Source organism: Myotis nattereri (genome assembly GCF_964212035.1).
Source record: "Myotis nattereri genome assembly, chromosome: 9".
In the NCBI taxonomy this organism is placed as follows: domain Eukaryota; kingdom Metazoa; phylum Chordata; class Mammalia; order Chiroptera; family Vespertilionidae; genus Myotis; species Myotis nattereri.
In genome coordinates this window covers 1,393,446-1,408,287 of record NC_138084.1, presented here as the reverse complement: position 1 = coordinate 1,408,287, position 14,842 = coordinate 1,393,446, and the positions used below count along the sequence as shown (strand labels likewise).

At 68.9% G+C, this 14,842-nt stretch overlaps 3 protein-coding genes across 4 annotated transcripts; all 3 read left to right on the top strand.

Annotated features, from left to right (window-relative positions):
• The first annotated feature begins 2,017 nt into the window (after positions 1–2,017).
• SCT (secretin) lies at positions 2,018–4,090 on the top strand. Its single transcript, XM_081099145.1, has 4 exons — positions 2,018–3,048; positions 3,156–3,257; positions 3,379–3,471; positions 3,864–4,090. The coding sequence occupies exons 1-4, from the start codon at positions 2,966–2,968 to the stop codon at positions 3,979–3,981; spliced, it is 396 nt and encodes a 131-aa protein (XP_080955271.1). The 5' UTR covers positions 2,018–2,965; the 3' UTR covers positions 3,982–4,090.
• Positions 4,091–5,420: 1,330 nt separating this feature from the next.
• On the top strand, positions 5,421–11,170 carry CDHR5 (cadherin related family member 5; the record flags this gene model as incomplete). The annotated part of the gene is made up of 15 exons (XM_081099137.1): positions 5,421–5,475; positions 5,566–5,741; positions 5,960–6,010; positions 6,773–6,865; positions 6,966–7,067; positions 7,176–7,286; positions 7,381–7,551; positions 8,079–8,169; positions 8,304–8,401; positions 8,515–8,715; positions 8,818–8,931; positions 9,005–9,089; positions 9,178–9,822; positions 10,301–10,485; positions 10,709–11,170. 15 exons carry the CDS (start codon positions 5,421–5,423, stop codon positions 11,168–11,170), a joined length of 2,640 nt encoding a protein of 879 aa, XP_080955263.1.
• A 750-nt stretch (positions 11,171–11,920) lies between these two features.
• IRF7 (interferon regulatory factor 7) lies at positions 11,921–14,828 on the top strand. 2 transcript variants are annotated; one of them, XM_081099892.1, is made up of 10 exons: positions 11,921–11,958; positions 12,101–12,470; positions 12,550–12,712; positions 12,800–13,007; positions 13,248–13,306; positions 13,394–13,589; positions 13,685–13,771; positions 13,843–14,331; positions 14,412–14,530; positions 14,618–14,828. In XM_081099892.1, exons 2-10 carry the CDS (start codon positions 12,451–12,453, stop codon positions 14,780–14,782), a joined length of 1,506 nt encoding a protein of 501 aa, XP_080956018.1. In that variant the 5' UTR covers positions 11,921–11,958; positions 12,101–12,450; the 3' UTR covers positions 14,783–14,828. The 2 variants fall into 2 exon arrangements, with proteins under 2 accessions (XP_080956018.1, XP_080956019.1); XM_081099893.1 differs by having other exon boundaries at positions 11,922–11,958; positions 13,849–14,331.
• Positions 14,829–14,842: the final 14 nt, after the last annotated feature.

Sequence of the window (14,842 nt, the reverse complement as noted above, 5' to 3'; positions counted from 1 at the left end):
ATCCATCTTATTGATCTTTTCAAAGAAACAGCTTTTGGGTTCATTGATTCCCCCTGTATTTTTTATGTGTTTGTTTTCAGTTTCACTGATGTCTGCTCTTTGTCATTTCCCTTCTTCTGCCGGCTCTGTACTGTGTCCTTTTTCCTCGTTTCTTAAAAGGCCGTCGTTTTTCTTTTCCATCCCGAGCATGCAACGCTGCGGACTCCCTCTGCGGTGCGGCCCACCTGTGTTTGTGCTTGCAGTTACGCTCGGGTCAAAGTCCAGCCGACCTCCCCGAAGCTTCGTCCGTGGCCGTGGATGACTTGGGCCTATGTTGTTAATCTCCAATTGCAATAAAAAACCAACAAAACCCTGATACCAACCTCACGCTTTATTTAAAAACGAACTCAAGATGAATCATAGGCTTAAATATAAACCTAAAACTATACAATTTTTGGAAGAAAGGCCGGGAGAACATCTTTGTGACCAGGACTGAGGCAAAGAGATTGTAGGTGTGACAGACCTAAACATAAGCAAAAACAGGTAAACTGGACTTCATTAACAGTAACCCTTCCAGCCACAGAATGGAAGAAAATATTAGCAAACGACTTGTCTACGAAACTCTCGGAACTCAAGAGAGATGGCATCACAAGAAGGAGAACGCTGCATCGGTGTTGCCTGTGAACCCGCTCAGGAAACTCAGGACAAAAGGAGCAACTGAATCGGCAGCCTTTCTGAATGTGTGATCTCAAGCGGAGATTTACAGCCGGATCCCAAGGCGAGTCAGCAAACAGAACTCAATCGACGTCCTGCAGCGCATTGGGGTGGGGGGGAGCGCACCTAATCATCTCAGTGGGAGCAGAAACGCATCTGACAAAACCCAGCCACTCTCGTAACCCAAAGACTCAGTAGGCGAGAGTAGAGGGCAACGTCCTCAACCCGATGGAGGCCGCCCCTGAGAACCGCTCAGCTCACCCGACTCGATGAGAGAGGGCAACTTCCCCTCCAAGATGAGGAACAAGACAGGGACGCCTGCTCCCCACCCCCATTCAACACAGCCTGCAGGTGCCAGGCAGGCAGGGAAGAGCAGAGACCCACGGCCTGGCTGGTGTGGCTCAGCTGTTCGGGCGTCCTCCAGGCACCAAAGGGTCGCTGGTTCAGTTCCCGGTCAGGGCTCGTACCTGGGCTGTAGGTTCAATCCCCAGCCCTGGTCGGGGCAAGTGTGGGAGGCAACCAATTGATGTATCTCTCTCACATCCACATTTCTCTCTCTCTTTCTCACCTCCCGCCCTTCCACTCTCTCTCTAAAAAAAAAAATCAATGGAAAATATATTTTCTGGTGAGGACCCAGGAAAATCTAAGCAGCAGGGACAGTGGGCAAGAGTCAGTGACAGAACCCTCTTGTGACAGCAAGACCCCCCCCCCGCCCCCCCCACCCCCTCGTGCGGGGCGGGCGCAGGGCAGCGGGACGGCTCTGTGCTGGGGACGCAGATGTGCAGATGCCTGGCCAGGCAGGTGGTGGTTTCTCGCCGTCGGACCCAGCAATTGTGCTCCTGGGTATTTACCCAAAGGAGCTGAAAATTCACGCCCACGAACAGCCTGCACATGGTGCCAAGGCCTGGAGCAACCGCGATGGCCTTCCTGGGGCGATGGGTAAAGAAGCCGCCCGTGGGTGAGGAATAGCGCTCCGAACGGAGACATGAGCGGCCGCGCTGAACAGGCACGGAGGGACGGTCAAGGCCAGAAGCGGCCTGCGGAGGCTACACTGTGTGGTTCCAACTCTGGGACTGGAAAAGGCCGAGCTGTGGGGACAGCGGGACCCCTGGTGCCGGGATTGGGGGGGGGGAGGCCGAGCTGTGGGGACAGCGGGACCCCTGGTGCCGGGATTGGGGGGGGGGAGGCCGAGCTGTGGGGACAGCGGGACCCCTGGTGCCGGGATTGGGGGGGGGGAGGCCGAGCTGTGGGGACAGCGGGACCCCTGGTGCCGGGATTGGGGGGGGGCGGGCACAGATGCAGCAGGAGAGCCGGGGGGCGGGAAACTGCTCCGAATGAGACTGGGACGGTGCACACGGGTCACTTCACATTTGTCCAAACCACAGAAGGACAACACTGCGAGCGGCCCCACTCCTCGGCGGCCTCCGTTGTAAGCGATGTGTCCGCATGGGCTCCTCCGCGCAGCCCGGCGGCCGGAGGGGCTGGAGCTGGGCTGAGCCCAGAACGGCCCCGGGAGGACCGGCTGCTCACTGCCCCTTAAACGCACCGAGGTTCCGCGCCGGGATCGGTTTATGACTCGTTTCCTAGACGTGCGATTGATGGTTACGGATTTCGTGCGTCCGGACCGGCTGTTAAAAAGCCCAACTTAATCCCCTATCGATCCCAGCTGCCTCCCCACCTCCTGCGGCGGCCCCACCCCTGATCGCCCCTGACTCAGGCTCACGTCTCTGCTGCCCGGAAAAATACTAGCAATGGCGAGGCCCCCGGGCTCGGGTCTCCGCCCGCCCCTGCCCCGCAGTGAGTGGCAGTGAGGTCACAGGTGCCCCCCCCTCCCCGGGGTGAATGGCAGTGACGCCACGGGCCGAGTTCCGCTGGCCCCGCGCCGCCTCTCCAGGGACCCCGCGACCCGCTCGCCCAGCCTTTCGTCCCGGCCCAGACCCGCCCGAGCCCATCTCCCAGGCCCTGGGCGCCCAGGTGCGGACGCTCAGCACAGCCAGTCCGGCCCCCCGCCCCCACCCGGCCCCCGCGGGGCTGACTTCCCCCCAAGCCCGCCCAGGGGCGCCGAGGCGGCGGGACCTGGAGACGGGCCGCCAGCCGGGGCGACAGATGGGGGGGCGGCCCTGACCTTCCCCGCGGATCGATGGGGCGTGACCGGGGCTGAGCGGAGCCGGGGCGGTGCTGCGGCCCCCCGCCCGCCCCTCGCCGGACCCGCTATAAGGGCCGCGCGGGCTCAGGCCGGGCAGCCGCGCTCAGCTCGCCGGCCGCGCCCACCATGGCCCCCCGGGCCCTGCTGCTGCTGCTGCTGCCGCTGCTGCCGCTGCTCGGGGGCTCCGCCGCGCGCCCCGCGCCCCCCAGGTGAGCCGCGCGCTCCTCGGCCCCCGCCCCGCGGTGTGCCCCGCCCCGGCCCCGCGTCCGCCCTGCCGGCCCGGCCCTCACCCTCCCGCGCCCCGCGCCCTCCCCAGGGCCCCCCGGCACTCGGACGGGACGTTCACCAGCGAGCTCAGCCGCCTGCGGGAGAGCGCGCGGCTGCAGCGGCTGCTCCAGGGCCTGGTCGGGAAGCGCAGGTGAGGCGGGGCTGCACCTGGGAGCGGGGACCCCTGAGGGGGGCAGGCCCGCTGGGGGCGCGCCTCACCTCCGCAGTCTCACGCCAACCCCAGGACTAATTCTGATTTGGGCTGGGGGCAGCGAGCAGGACACCGAGAACAGCACGTCCTGGACCAAGTCTGCGGAGGGACCCTTCTGCCTGCTGTGGTCCAGCTCGCCCGCCCTGCAGACCTGGTGAGCGCGGCCCCCGGGCCCGTCCCCTGGTGCGCTGGGGCCCCCCGGGTCAGGGCGGGCCCCCCGGGTCAGGGCGGGCTCCCAGGGTCAGGGTGGGCCCCCAGGGTCAGGGTGGGCCCCCTGGGTCAGGGCGGGCCCCCCGGGTCAGGGGCGCCTCGGACAGCCGGCGGGCCCCCAGGGTCAGGGTGGGCCCCCCGGGTCAGGGCGGGCTCCCAGGGTCAGGGTGGGCCTCCAGGGTCAGGGCGGGCTCCCAGGGTCAGGGCGGGCCCCCCGGGTCAGGGGCGCCTCGGACAGCCGGCGGGCCAGGGGTCTGGGAGTGGGACTGAGTCAGTTCACCAGGTGGGCGGGGTCTCCAGCTCCAAGCCCCGCCCCTAACCCGACTGTGGCGGCAGGACACCCCTGAGGGCCCCCCTGGACCAAGCCTGGGCCCCCAGGCTGCCTCCTGGATCGAGGTCTGCGGTCCTGGCTTCCGGCCCGGTGATCCCTGGGGAGACCCAGAAGCGGCTGTGACGACGGAGGAACCCCCCTCCTCCCCGCCTGGACCAGGGCGCCCGGACGCGGGAGGGGTGCAGGGGGAGGGGGCTGGCACTTGGCACCAATAAAGGAGGAATTCAACCCGGCCTGTGAGCCCGTGTGTGCGGCGCCGTGGGGGCAGCCGGGGCGGAGCTGTGGGAGGGGGCGGCGCATCGCGGAGTCAGCGCTGAGGCCACGCCCACTGCCCTTTAAACCTGGGCAGCCACGGGGCGCCTCACCTTCCCGGTTCCTTATCTCTGGCATCATCGGTGCCACCTCCTGTTCCATTGACTGAGCTCCCCAGCACCCCCACTCCCCGCACCCCTTGTCATCCATTCAGCAAACATTCAGGGGCATCTAGGGGGGCTGAGTTTGGGGGGGCTCAGGATGGGCTGGAAGAGGTGACAGGTGGGGAAGGGGGCGTCACAAGGGGCCAGGAGTCTGGGCTCTTGTCCAGGTGTGTGGTCCTGGGCGAGGGGCTTGACCAGCCCAGGCTGTGGAGCAGGGACAGTGCTGACACCCCAAGGGGTGCTGGGGTGCAGGAGGCCACACAGGCACCCGCACGGGAGCTGTCGCTGCGGGAGCCAGCAGGGCCCCTCCTGCCTCCTGACCCCCGAGGCCTCTCCCTGGATGTGGGGTTGGGGTCCAAGGAAAGGCGAGGGCAGGGCAGTTGGAGGCCTGGGCCAAGGAACCTCTCCAGAGTCGCCCGCTGGTGGGCACCGTGGGGACCCAGGACCCCTGAAGCACCGTCTTCCCCAGGACTGCGGCCCTCCAGCTCCGCCCGAGGGTGCGGCTGGGTGCTGGGGCTGGCAGGCCTGTCCCCAGAACACCCACAGCCTCTCCTCACAGACCGAGATGGGAGGTGTGGGGACGGGGGGGGGGCCGGGGGCCGGAGGAGAAGCTGGGGTCCCCACCTCGCGGGGCTGCCTTAGGGTCTTTGCCCCAAGATGGCTCTGGCACAAGAGCCCAGCAGAGGGAGCAGGTACAGCAAACTCAGAAGCCAAAGGCCAGCCCCTTCCCAGTCTTCTCCCCCGGCCCCCCCCCCGTACCCCCTAACCCCCCGTCCTTGTGACCCCCCCGCCCCATAACCCCTTGTCCTTGTGACTCCCCCACCCCACCACCCCACCCCCGCGACCATCCCCTCCTCCTCCCCCACCCCTACCCGGTGCCCAGAGAACCCCCTGGCTCCTTTCCGCCTCACATCTTGTGGGTTGAGCCCCTGCATGTGACCTGGCTGCTGCCCAGCAACCACCAGGCCTGGCGCTCGGCCGGCGGGAGCCCCCTTGGTGGAGGCCAGTCCCTGGAAAGGCCATAAAGTGGGGCGGTGCCCGCAGGGGCGAAGGTCGTGGGCAGAGACTGCACCGGCACCGGCACCAGCGCCAGCACAGCTCGGAGGGCCCTGGACGCCGGGCCCGACCCGACCCCCGCCGCCCGAGATGGGGGCTTGGGCCCTGCTGCTGGCTCTGCTCCTGGCCCTGGCCCAGGCTCAGGGTGGGCTTGGCTGGCGGGAGGGCTGGGCGGTGGGCGGGAGGGCTGGGTGGGGCGGTGGGTGGTGCTGACCCTCCCGCTCCCGCTCCCCAGGCTGCTCTGTGAACCAGACCCTCTTTCAAATCGAGGAAAACACGGTGCTCAGTGGGCCCCTGGTGGACATCCAGGTCCCCCAGGGCCAGCAGGTGACCCTCGGGCCCTTGTCCACCCCCCACGCGTTTCGGATCCAGGGGAACCAGCTGTTTCTCAATGTGACGCCGGACTATGAGGTGCGCTGGTGGGCCCGGTGGCCCTGCCCACAGGCAGTGACTGGCCCTCTTGGTTGAGGGCAGGCCGGGGCCGGGGGACTGGGGCCCTTGGGGGACAAAGCTGCCTGTTCCCCTGGACTATGGGCGAGCACCTGCCCCTCGGCCTCGGTCTCCCCTCTGTGGATGGGGTGGTGCTGCGCCCGGCTGGGCAGGTGGTTCCTGACACACTCGGCCCACAGGACAGAACGATGCTGCTGGCAGACCTGGAGTGCAGGAGAGGCGACACTGTGGTGAGTGCCCCCCTCCCGGGCCGGCGCCCATGTCCGCCCCTCCCCTGGGACTTCAGAGCGCTCCCAGCTCGGGCCCTCTCCAGGGACCTCACCCAGTGGCCTGTTGTCAAGCGTCACCTGTGCTGGCAACGCCCACACGTCCTCCAGCCAGACTGTCCCCAAGCTGCAGACTCGCAAACCCCACCACCGAGAGCGCCCGCCCCCCACAACTCCTGACCCTTCCGTGGAGGGAACCGCAAACACGCAGACACAGTGGGGCGGCCAGGGAGCCCCACGCACCTGCAGCTCAGCTGCGAGCCGCGCCCCACCCAGCTCACAGCGCCCACCTGTGCAGAGCTCAGGGTGTCTCCTCTAAAACGTAAGGGCGCCTCTTCTTGGCATAACACCCCCAAGGGCCGGCGCTCAGCACACGGGGCCGAGACGCTCGCTGCCGTGGTCACAGGGCGTCTCTAGGCCCCAGGCTGCTCATGCAGCCCCTTCAAGCGCCAGGCTCCCCGCGCTGGGCTCCCCGCGCACTCTCTAATTCACAACGGGAGGAACTGTCCTGCCTTGTCCTCATGGGATTTGGCTGGCTGCACCCCCTTCCCCTGCGTTATTTCTCCCCAGGGCACTGGCACCGACAGTGTTTCACAAGTTGGGGGGGGGGGCGTCTGGGCCCTGCGGAGCAGAGCTGTCTTGTGACGTCTCCGGTCTCCGCGCCCGGAGAGCAGGGCCACCTGCACGCAGGGGAAGAGGGGGCGCTGACCACCGCCTGTCCACCAGGTGAGCCAGCTGAAGGTCTTTGTGACCGTGCTGGACGTCAACGACAACCCTCCCGTGTTCCCCTTCAAGGTCAAAACGAAGAAGGTGCCCGAGGTGAGTGCGAGGCGGGGAGGGGGCTGGTGGGGGCCTTGGCCTGGGGATGGGTCCCCGGGGGTCACAGGCGTGGCCAGACGAACCCCTCTCTGTCCCCCAGGACACGAAAGTGAACACCATCGTCATCCCCCAAGAGGAGCTGGCGGCCACGGACCTTGACAAAAGTGACATCTTGTTCTATACCCTGCAGGAAGTGACGCCGGTCAGCACCCCTCCCACCCTCCCCCCCCCCCCCCCCCCGCTCCCTCCTTCCCAGGCGCCCCTGGCCCCCCTCCACAGCCTCCCAGGGTCTCAGCTCTGCCCCCCTCAGGGTGCTGGGAGCGTCTTCTCCCTGGTGGGCACAAACTTCCCTGCCCTACGGCTGGCCCAGCCCCTGGACTTCGACAGGAGTCAGAACATGACCCTGCAGCTGCGTGTGCGGGTGAGCAGGCCCTGCCCCCGGTGGGTCGGTCCCTCCTGGCCCCACCGACCCGCCCCAGCCCGGCTCCAGGCTGACTGTGGGGTTCGGGTCGCAGGACACCCAGGACGAGAGCGCTGTGCCCAGCCACAGCGCCACGGCCACCCTGGTCCTGGAGGTGCAGCCCGTGGACCGGCGGCCGCCCTGGTTCCTGCCCTGCCTCTACTCAGACCTTCTCATCTGCGTCCAAGCCCAGTACCAGGGGGCCATCCCCACAGGCCACAAACTGGTATTGGAGGGGAGGGGGGCGCGTGGGCTGGGTGCCCTGGGGCCAAATTGAGTCGTGATTTTTAAACAGCTGTGAGCATTGTTTTGTAAACCAATCTTGTCTAACCCTCTGCCCGGGAGTGGTGAGCCAACGCCTCTGAAATGAGAATGAAGTGGGCAGCGCCCAGCTGTCCTGGGGCAGAGCCAGGCCCAATGGCGGGGGACTGGTGGGCCCTGAGGGGCTGCCTGTCCCTGCTCCTGCCCCGAGGGGTGCACAGAGGCACCTGAGGGGGTCCAGAACCTCCCCTCGAGCTGCCCGTCCCCGGGGTGCCACCCTCTGAGACACCCACCGCTCAGGCCAATCCCATGTCTTTGGGAAGATGACTCATTACCAACAGGTCCATGAGGGTGTCGTGGGTCATCCTGCCGAGGACAGGCCCCTCCCGGGGCGTGGAAGGGCGGAATGTTCCAGGCACTGTGAGGGGAGGGGAGGGGCCGAGCTGGAGGCTTCACACCAGCCCAGGGACTCTCCTCCCGCCGTCCCCACAGCCAGCCCCTCTCACCCTGCGACCTGGGCCCATCTATGCCGTGGACGGGGATCGGGGCATCAACCAGCGGATCATCTACAGCATCCTGAGGGGTGAGTGAGCCAGGCCCCAGCGTCTCTCCACTGAGCACCCGACCCAGACCCACCCCCACGTGGGCAGAGCCAGCTGGGACCCTGGACCGCCGGCCGCTGGAGGGGGCCGGCCCAACCCGCCTGCATCCCCCCAGGAAACGAGGATGGCACTTTTGTCATCAACGCCGACTCGGGCAACCTCACCATGGCCAGGAGCGTCCCCAGTCCCAAGACCTTCCTCTTGCTGGTCAAGGTGGGTGCCCTGGCCCGGTCTCCAGGCCCCTCCCTGAGCCCCTGTGGATCGACGGCCGCCCTGGTTCCTGCCCTGCAAGGACTCACTGGTCACTGCTGCTGCCCCCACCCCAGGGTGAGCAGGAGGACCGGGCCCGGTACTCAGTGACCCAGGTCACCATAGAGGCCCGTGCCGCCGCGGGGAGCTTGCCCCGGTTCCCGCAGAGCCTGTACCGCGGCGCCGTGGCTCTGGGCTCTGGTGTGGGCGTGGCGGTCAAGGATGCAGCGGACCCCTCCCAGCCCCTGAGGATCCAGGCCCAGGACCCCGAGTTCCCAGTAGGTGCCGCCCGGTCCCTGGACGGGCCTGGCCTCCCCTCTGGGGGTGGGTGGGGGCCATGGGGGCAGCCTGGGCCCAGCGCTCACCGGGGCCGTGTCCAGGACCTCAACTCGGCCATAACCTATGAAATCACCAACAACTCCGACTTCCGGATGGACGGGGAGGCGGTGCTGACGGCCGTCCCGCTGGGGCAGGCCGGCGTCTTCTATGCGGAGGTGAGGAGCCGCAGCACCTGAGGGGCGGGGCCCAGGGGGCACCTCAGAGGGACAAGCCCCCTCCCGTCCCTAGGTGCAGGCCAAGAACACGGTGACGGCGGGCACAGCGACCACAGTGGTGGAGATCCAGGTCTCTGAGCAGGAGCCGCCCCCCACAGGTGAGTCTCGGCCTGGTCACCTCAGGGAGGGATCTTGCTGGGGCCTGCTGGGGACAGAGGCAAGCGGAGCTGTGTCCCCGGCCCCCAGGCCCCCCAGGTTCCCCAACACCCCCAGAGACTGGAAGAACAACCCGGCCCTCAAGCAGCTCCACTTCGGAAGCCCCCAGGCCCCCCGAGCCTTCTCAGGGACCCTCCACGACCAGCTCTGGGGGAAGCATGGGCCCGCACCCCCCCTCAGGCACCTCTACTCCGGAACCCCCCAAACCTTCTCAGGGACCCTCCACGACCAGCTCTGGGGGGAGCACAGGCCCGCACCCCCCCTCAGGCACCTCTACTCCGGAACCCTCCAGGCCCCCCAAACCTTCTCAGGGACCCTCCACGACCAGCTCTGGGGGGAGCATGGGCCCACACCCCCCCTCAGGCACCTCTACTCCGGAACCCTCCAGGCCCCCCAAACCTTCTCAGGGACCCTCCACGACCAGCTCTGGGGGGAGCATGAGCCCGCACCCCCCCTTAAGCACCTCTACTCCCGAAGCCCCCAAGCCCCCCAAACCTTCTCAGGGACCCTCCACGACCAGCTCTGGGGGGAGCATGGGCCCGCATCCCTCCTCAGGCACAACTCTGAAGCCATCTGCCTTGTCCACCACGCCTGGGGGGCCCTCGAGTGTGGGAACCAGCACGTCCCCCTCATCAGCCACATCTAGTGGGGGCTCACAACAGACCTCAAAGCCAGGTACCTCCCAGAAGTGCCCAGGGCCCAGCAGAACCCCTCACCCTCAGTAGCACCCCCGGACCCTGGAGTCACCCTTGTTCCCTGACCATGAGGCTGGGTGATCCTGGGACTCCCTGGAGGGCCTGCCCGGCCCCGCCCCGCCCCAGGTTGGACCAGCAGGGCCATGTGGACTGTGAAATCCAAAGGGGGGAGCCCTGGGGAGGTAAACTGGGGTGTGTGTGTGTGTGTGGGGGGGCATGCCAGAAGCCACAGTTCCCAGGCTGCCCACCCCACTGGCCCAGCACTGTCCTCACCTCCCACCTGGACCCTCCCTTCAGCAGCCTGGCCCCCAGGGGTCCCTGGAAACACAGCCTCTGGGGGCAGGAGAGCTGGGGGGGGGGGGCGCTGGCCTGTCCTGTCCCAGGGCGTCTGAGCCTGACCACGTTGGTAAGGGATGTGCCGGGCTGAGCTGACAGAGGGGCGGTGGTGTGGCCTGCAGGCTCGACTGGGGCTGGAGGCACTGGGGACGGCGGCCACGCGGAGGACCAGCGCTTCTCGGCTGTGGAGATGGGGGTCCTGGGCGGGGTGCTGGGCTCCCTGCTGCTCCTGGCGCTCCTGGCCCTGGTGATCCTCTTGCACAAACACTACGGCCCCTGGTTCCAGTGCTGCTCCAGCAAAGCCCTGGTGAGCCAGGTGCAGGCGGGCAGCGAGGGGGGCGCAGAGCCGAGAGGAGATGAACAGATGGGCAGGGCTGTGCCCCGGGCTGCAGACCAAGGATGGGGGCTGGGGGGAGAGCAGAGGACACGGGAGGGACTAGCGGGGACCCCTGTCTCTGGGGAGGCGGGGACCGGGTCTGCGCCCAGGCCCAGGGTCCCCGCTGATGGCGCGGCTCCCGCCTCCTCCCCAGGAGGCCCAGCCCTACGGCTTCGACAACAAGGCCTTCCTTCCCGACGACCGCGAGCCCAGCTGGGCGCCGGCCCCCAGCCCGGTCCCCGAAGGCACCCCAGCCGAGGTCCCGCCCGAGCCCCCGGTGCCCCCGCCGCCCACGCCCCCGTTGCCCGCGCCTCCCGCGCCCCCCTCCTCGCCGTCCCCCAGCCGAGCCCCCGAGTCCCCCGCCGCGGCCCGGGATGAGGGCGGGCCGGCGGGCGTGAGGTCCATCCTGACCAAGGAGCGGCGGCCCGAGGGCGGCTACAAGGCCGTGTGGTTCGGCGAGAACATCGGGGCAGAGGCCGACGTGGTGGTGCTCAACGCGCCCGTCTCGGACGCGGACGGCGCCGGCGACTCCGGCAGCGACGACGAGGGCGCGGACGCAGGACCTGGCTGGGGACCCCGCGCCGACGCGCCGGGCACCGACTCCACCTACATCTAGCGCCCCGGGGGGCGGCCGCCCACGCCCCCCTCCCCCCCGCCCCCCTCCACCCCCCGCCCCGCCCCGCACTGCGCGGAATAAAGTGTCATTCGAACCCCCGGCGGCGCGTCCGTGGCTGGGCCCCGGGGCGCGGGGGCGGGGCGGGGGGGCGTGCAGGGCGATCCCTCCCGCAGCTGCGGGGCCTCCCAGGTCCCGGCCCCCTAGCGGCCAGTTTCCCCTCCCGGGGCTCCCGGGGCTCCCGGGGCAACCAGGCCGAGGAGGACGCCTGCACTGGGGAGCCCCCTCTCCACTTGACGCGGCGACTCTTGGCCTGGAGGAGGCTCAGGAGCCCCCTCGAGAGCACAGACCCGGGACGTTTGGGGGCACAGCCTGTGCCCTGTGGGTGGGGTCCAGCTGGGGCAGTAAACACTCAGGCCCCGACCGTGGCCTCGGGTGCGGGTGAGGCGCCGCCCGCTGTGGCGGGAGCCAGGAGCAGTGGCTAGGCCGGGGCGGGGGATGGCGGGTGGACCCCTGCGCCCCTCCGCAACCCCCACCCCCGAGTGGGGTCTGGCCCGCACGCTCGGCGCGCACACACCGCGCCCTCCCTGCCCACGCGGTACAGTGGCCGCCGCACGTGACGCCGGCGCCCGCCCCAGGCTCCGCGGTGCCCGCCCCGCCCCCGCCGCGCCCCGCCCCCCGCCGCGCCCCGCCCCCCGCCGCGCCCCGCCCCCCACCTTCCCAGCATAAAAACGCGGGCCCCCGGCCCTCCGCTGAGACGAAATTTCCCGTCCCGGCGGCTCCGGTTCCAGGTATGCGGGACCCCTGCCCGTGTGGGGCCGGAGGGGCAGCTCCCGGTTGGAGGTGGAGGCGGGGACGGCCGAGCCCGGCGGGAGCGGAGGCGCCGGCCTCGCGGCCGCGGGTGCTTAGGTTTCGTTTCGTGTCGTTTCCCAGCGGCGCAGGGCTTCGCGGTTTCGCTTTCCCGGCGCGTCCCTCCAGCGGCGGTGCCCGTCTCCAGGGTCCAGCCTGCGCACCCCAGGCCGGACGCTGCTCAACGCCTGTGACTGCACGTGTGCGCGCCGCCACCCGCGCTCACAGCCCGGCCACCTTTGCCGAGAAAGCCGCACCGCGGCACCGTCGTGGCCATAAGCCCTCTACCCACATCTGTGACCCCCGCACCTGTGACAGCGGGGCCACACCTGTGACGCCGGCCACGCGCCTGTGGCCGCCCACGAGCAGCCCTTCCCTCCCCCGTGGGAACGCCTGCTTGCCAGCCCTGACCACAGACCCTCGCGCCGGGAGCCATGGCCGCTGACCCGGAGAGGTGAGAGCCTGGCCCGCCTCCCCGGCGCCTGACCCCGCGCACGGGCCGCGCCCTCACCCGCCGGCTGCTCCGCCCGCAGGGGGGCCCCGCGCGTGCTGTTCGCAGACTGGCTCCTGGGCGAGGTCAGCAGCGGCCGCTACGAGGGGCTGCGGTGGCTGGACGCCGCCCGCACTCGCTTCCGCGTGCCCTGGAAGCACTTCGCGCGGAAGGACCTGGACGAGGCTGATGCCGGCATCTTCAAGGTGGGACCCGAGGCGGCCCCGGGTGCGAGGGCTGGCGGGCTGGCCTGCCGGTTGCCCCCGGCCCACACCCTCGGTCTCCCTCCCCAGGCCTGGGCGCTGGCGCGCGGCAGGTGGCCGCCCAGCAGAGGCGCAGGTGACCTGCCGGCCCCCGAGGGCCAGCTCCTGGCGGCCTGGAAAACCAACTTCCGCTGTGCCCTGCGCAGCACCAAGCGCTTCGTGATGCTGCACGACAACTCGGGAGACCCCACCGACCCGCACAAAGTGTTCACGCTCAGCTCCGAGGAGGGGTGCGGAGGTGGGACGTGGGGAGGCTGCGCGGGCAGAGGGAGGTCCGCGCGGTGCTGGGACTTGGTTCTGTCCAGGGGCAGCCCCGGCGAGGTCAGATCTGTGGTTTTAGGAATTGGTCTGGGAGAGGATGGTGCCAGGTTGGAGGGGGTCCTGGGGAGGCTGATGGGAGGGGGCTGTTGGGACTAGGGAAGGGGGCAGGGACCAGCTCCGTGTCTCAGGTCCCAGTGCTGCCCCCCGCCCCCCTCAGGAAGCCCAGGCACTGACCAGGGGGACCACAAGGCTCTTGAAGATGCCCCACCCGCCAGGGTAAGGCTGCTCTGCCCTCCTGGCTCCCGGGGGGTGTGCCACCTCCTGGGCTGTGAGCTGCTCTGCCAGCACTGTCTTCCCCTGCAGGGGGCGCTCCCTGGGCCATGCCTAGCAGGAGATGCTGGGGCGAGTCCTGGGCCTGGACCGGCCAGGTGGAGCCCGGTGCCCGGCGCGCCCAGCCCCCTCGTGACAGAGGACCTCCTGCTGGAGGCCCTGCAGCAGAGCCGCCTGGAGCAAGTGCTGGAGGCTCAGGCCGCGGCCCCACTCCTTCCGGCAGCCTGTGGTGAGGGGCTGCTGAACGGCGGAAGGGGAGGGGCAGTCCAACCTGGATGGTGCCGGCCAGTGAAGCCAGTACAGCTGTCCCCCTGCCGCCCTCAGGTCCAGAGCTGCCTACCGGGCAACTGGAACTTTCATGGGCTGTGGAGGCCCCCAGACCCCGGTCACAGCCCCAGGCCCAGATGACAGGTGAGGAGGCAGGGGGCGAGTGCAAGAGGGAGGGGCTGGGAGCCGGTGTCAGCTCAGGCCTTCTTCCCTAGATGCAGGTCCAGCCCAGGAGGCCTGGCAGCCCCCACCTGAGGTGGAGCCCTGCACCCCACTGGCAGGGGCCCCCTACCCACAGCTCGGCCTGGACGCAGAGCCCAGCCTGGGGGCCCTGCACGTGACCATCATGTACAAGGGCCGCACGGTGCTGCAGGAGACAGTCGGGCGCCCCAGCTGCATGCTCCTGTACGGCCCCCCTGGCTTTGCTATGCAGGCCCCGGAGGCCCAGCTGGTGGCCTTCCCCTGCCCCGCCCAGCTCCCTGACCAGAAGCAGCTCCACTACACGGAGAAGCTGCTCCGGCACGTAGCCCCCGGCCTGCGGCTCCAGCTCCGCAGGACTGGGCTGTGGGCCCAGCGCCTGGGCAAATGTAAGGTCTACTGGGAGGTGGGCAGCCACCTGGGCTCCGACAGCCCCTCAGCCCCTGCCTGCCTGCTGGAGCGGAACCGTGACACCTGCATATTCGACTTTGGCACCTTCTTCCGAGGTCAGTGGCGCCCACTCTGGGATGAAAGTCCTTCCCGCCCTCCTGTCCCGGTCCTCCACTCACCAAGCCCCACCCTGCAGAGCTGATGGAATTCCAGGCCCGCAGGCGCCGGGACTCCCCACACTACACCGTCTACCTGGGCTTCGGGCAGGACCTGTCGGCCGGGAGGCCCAAGGAGAGGAACCTGGTCCTGGTGAAGGTGAGGGCAGGGTCCCGCCCGGGAGGCCACCCCCCCCACCCCCCCCCCCCCGCAGCCCCGACCGGGCTGACTGCATCCTCCCTGCAGCTGGAGCCGTGGCTGTGCCAGGCGTCCCTGGAGCGCGTGCAGAGGGAGGGCGCATCCTCCCTGGACAGCAGCAGCCTGGGCCTCTGCCTGTCCAGCTTCAACAGCCTGTATGAGGACCTGGAGCACTTCCTGGATTACTTCATGGAGGTGGAGCAGCCAGCCTAGGCCGCCACGGGCCGCCCTGACCCAATAAAGAGCGCTACGAGCCGGTGCCGGTGTCCTGTC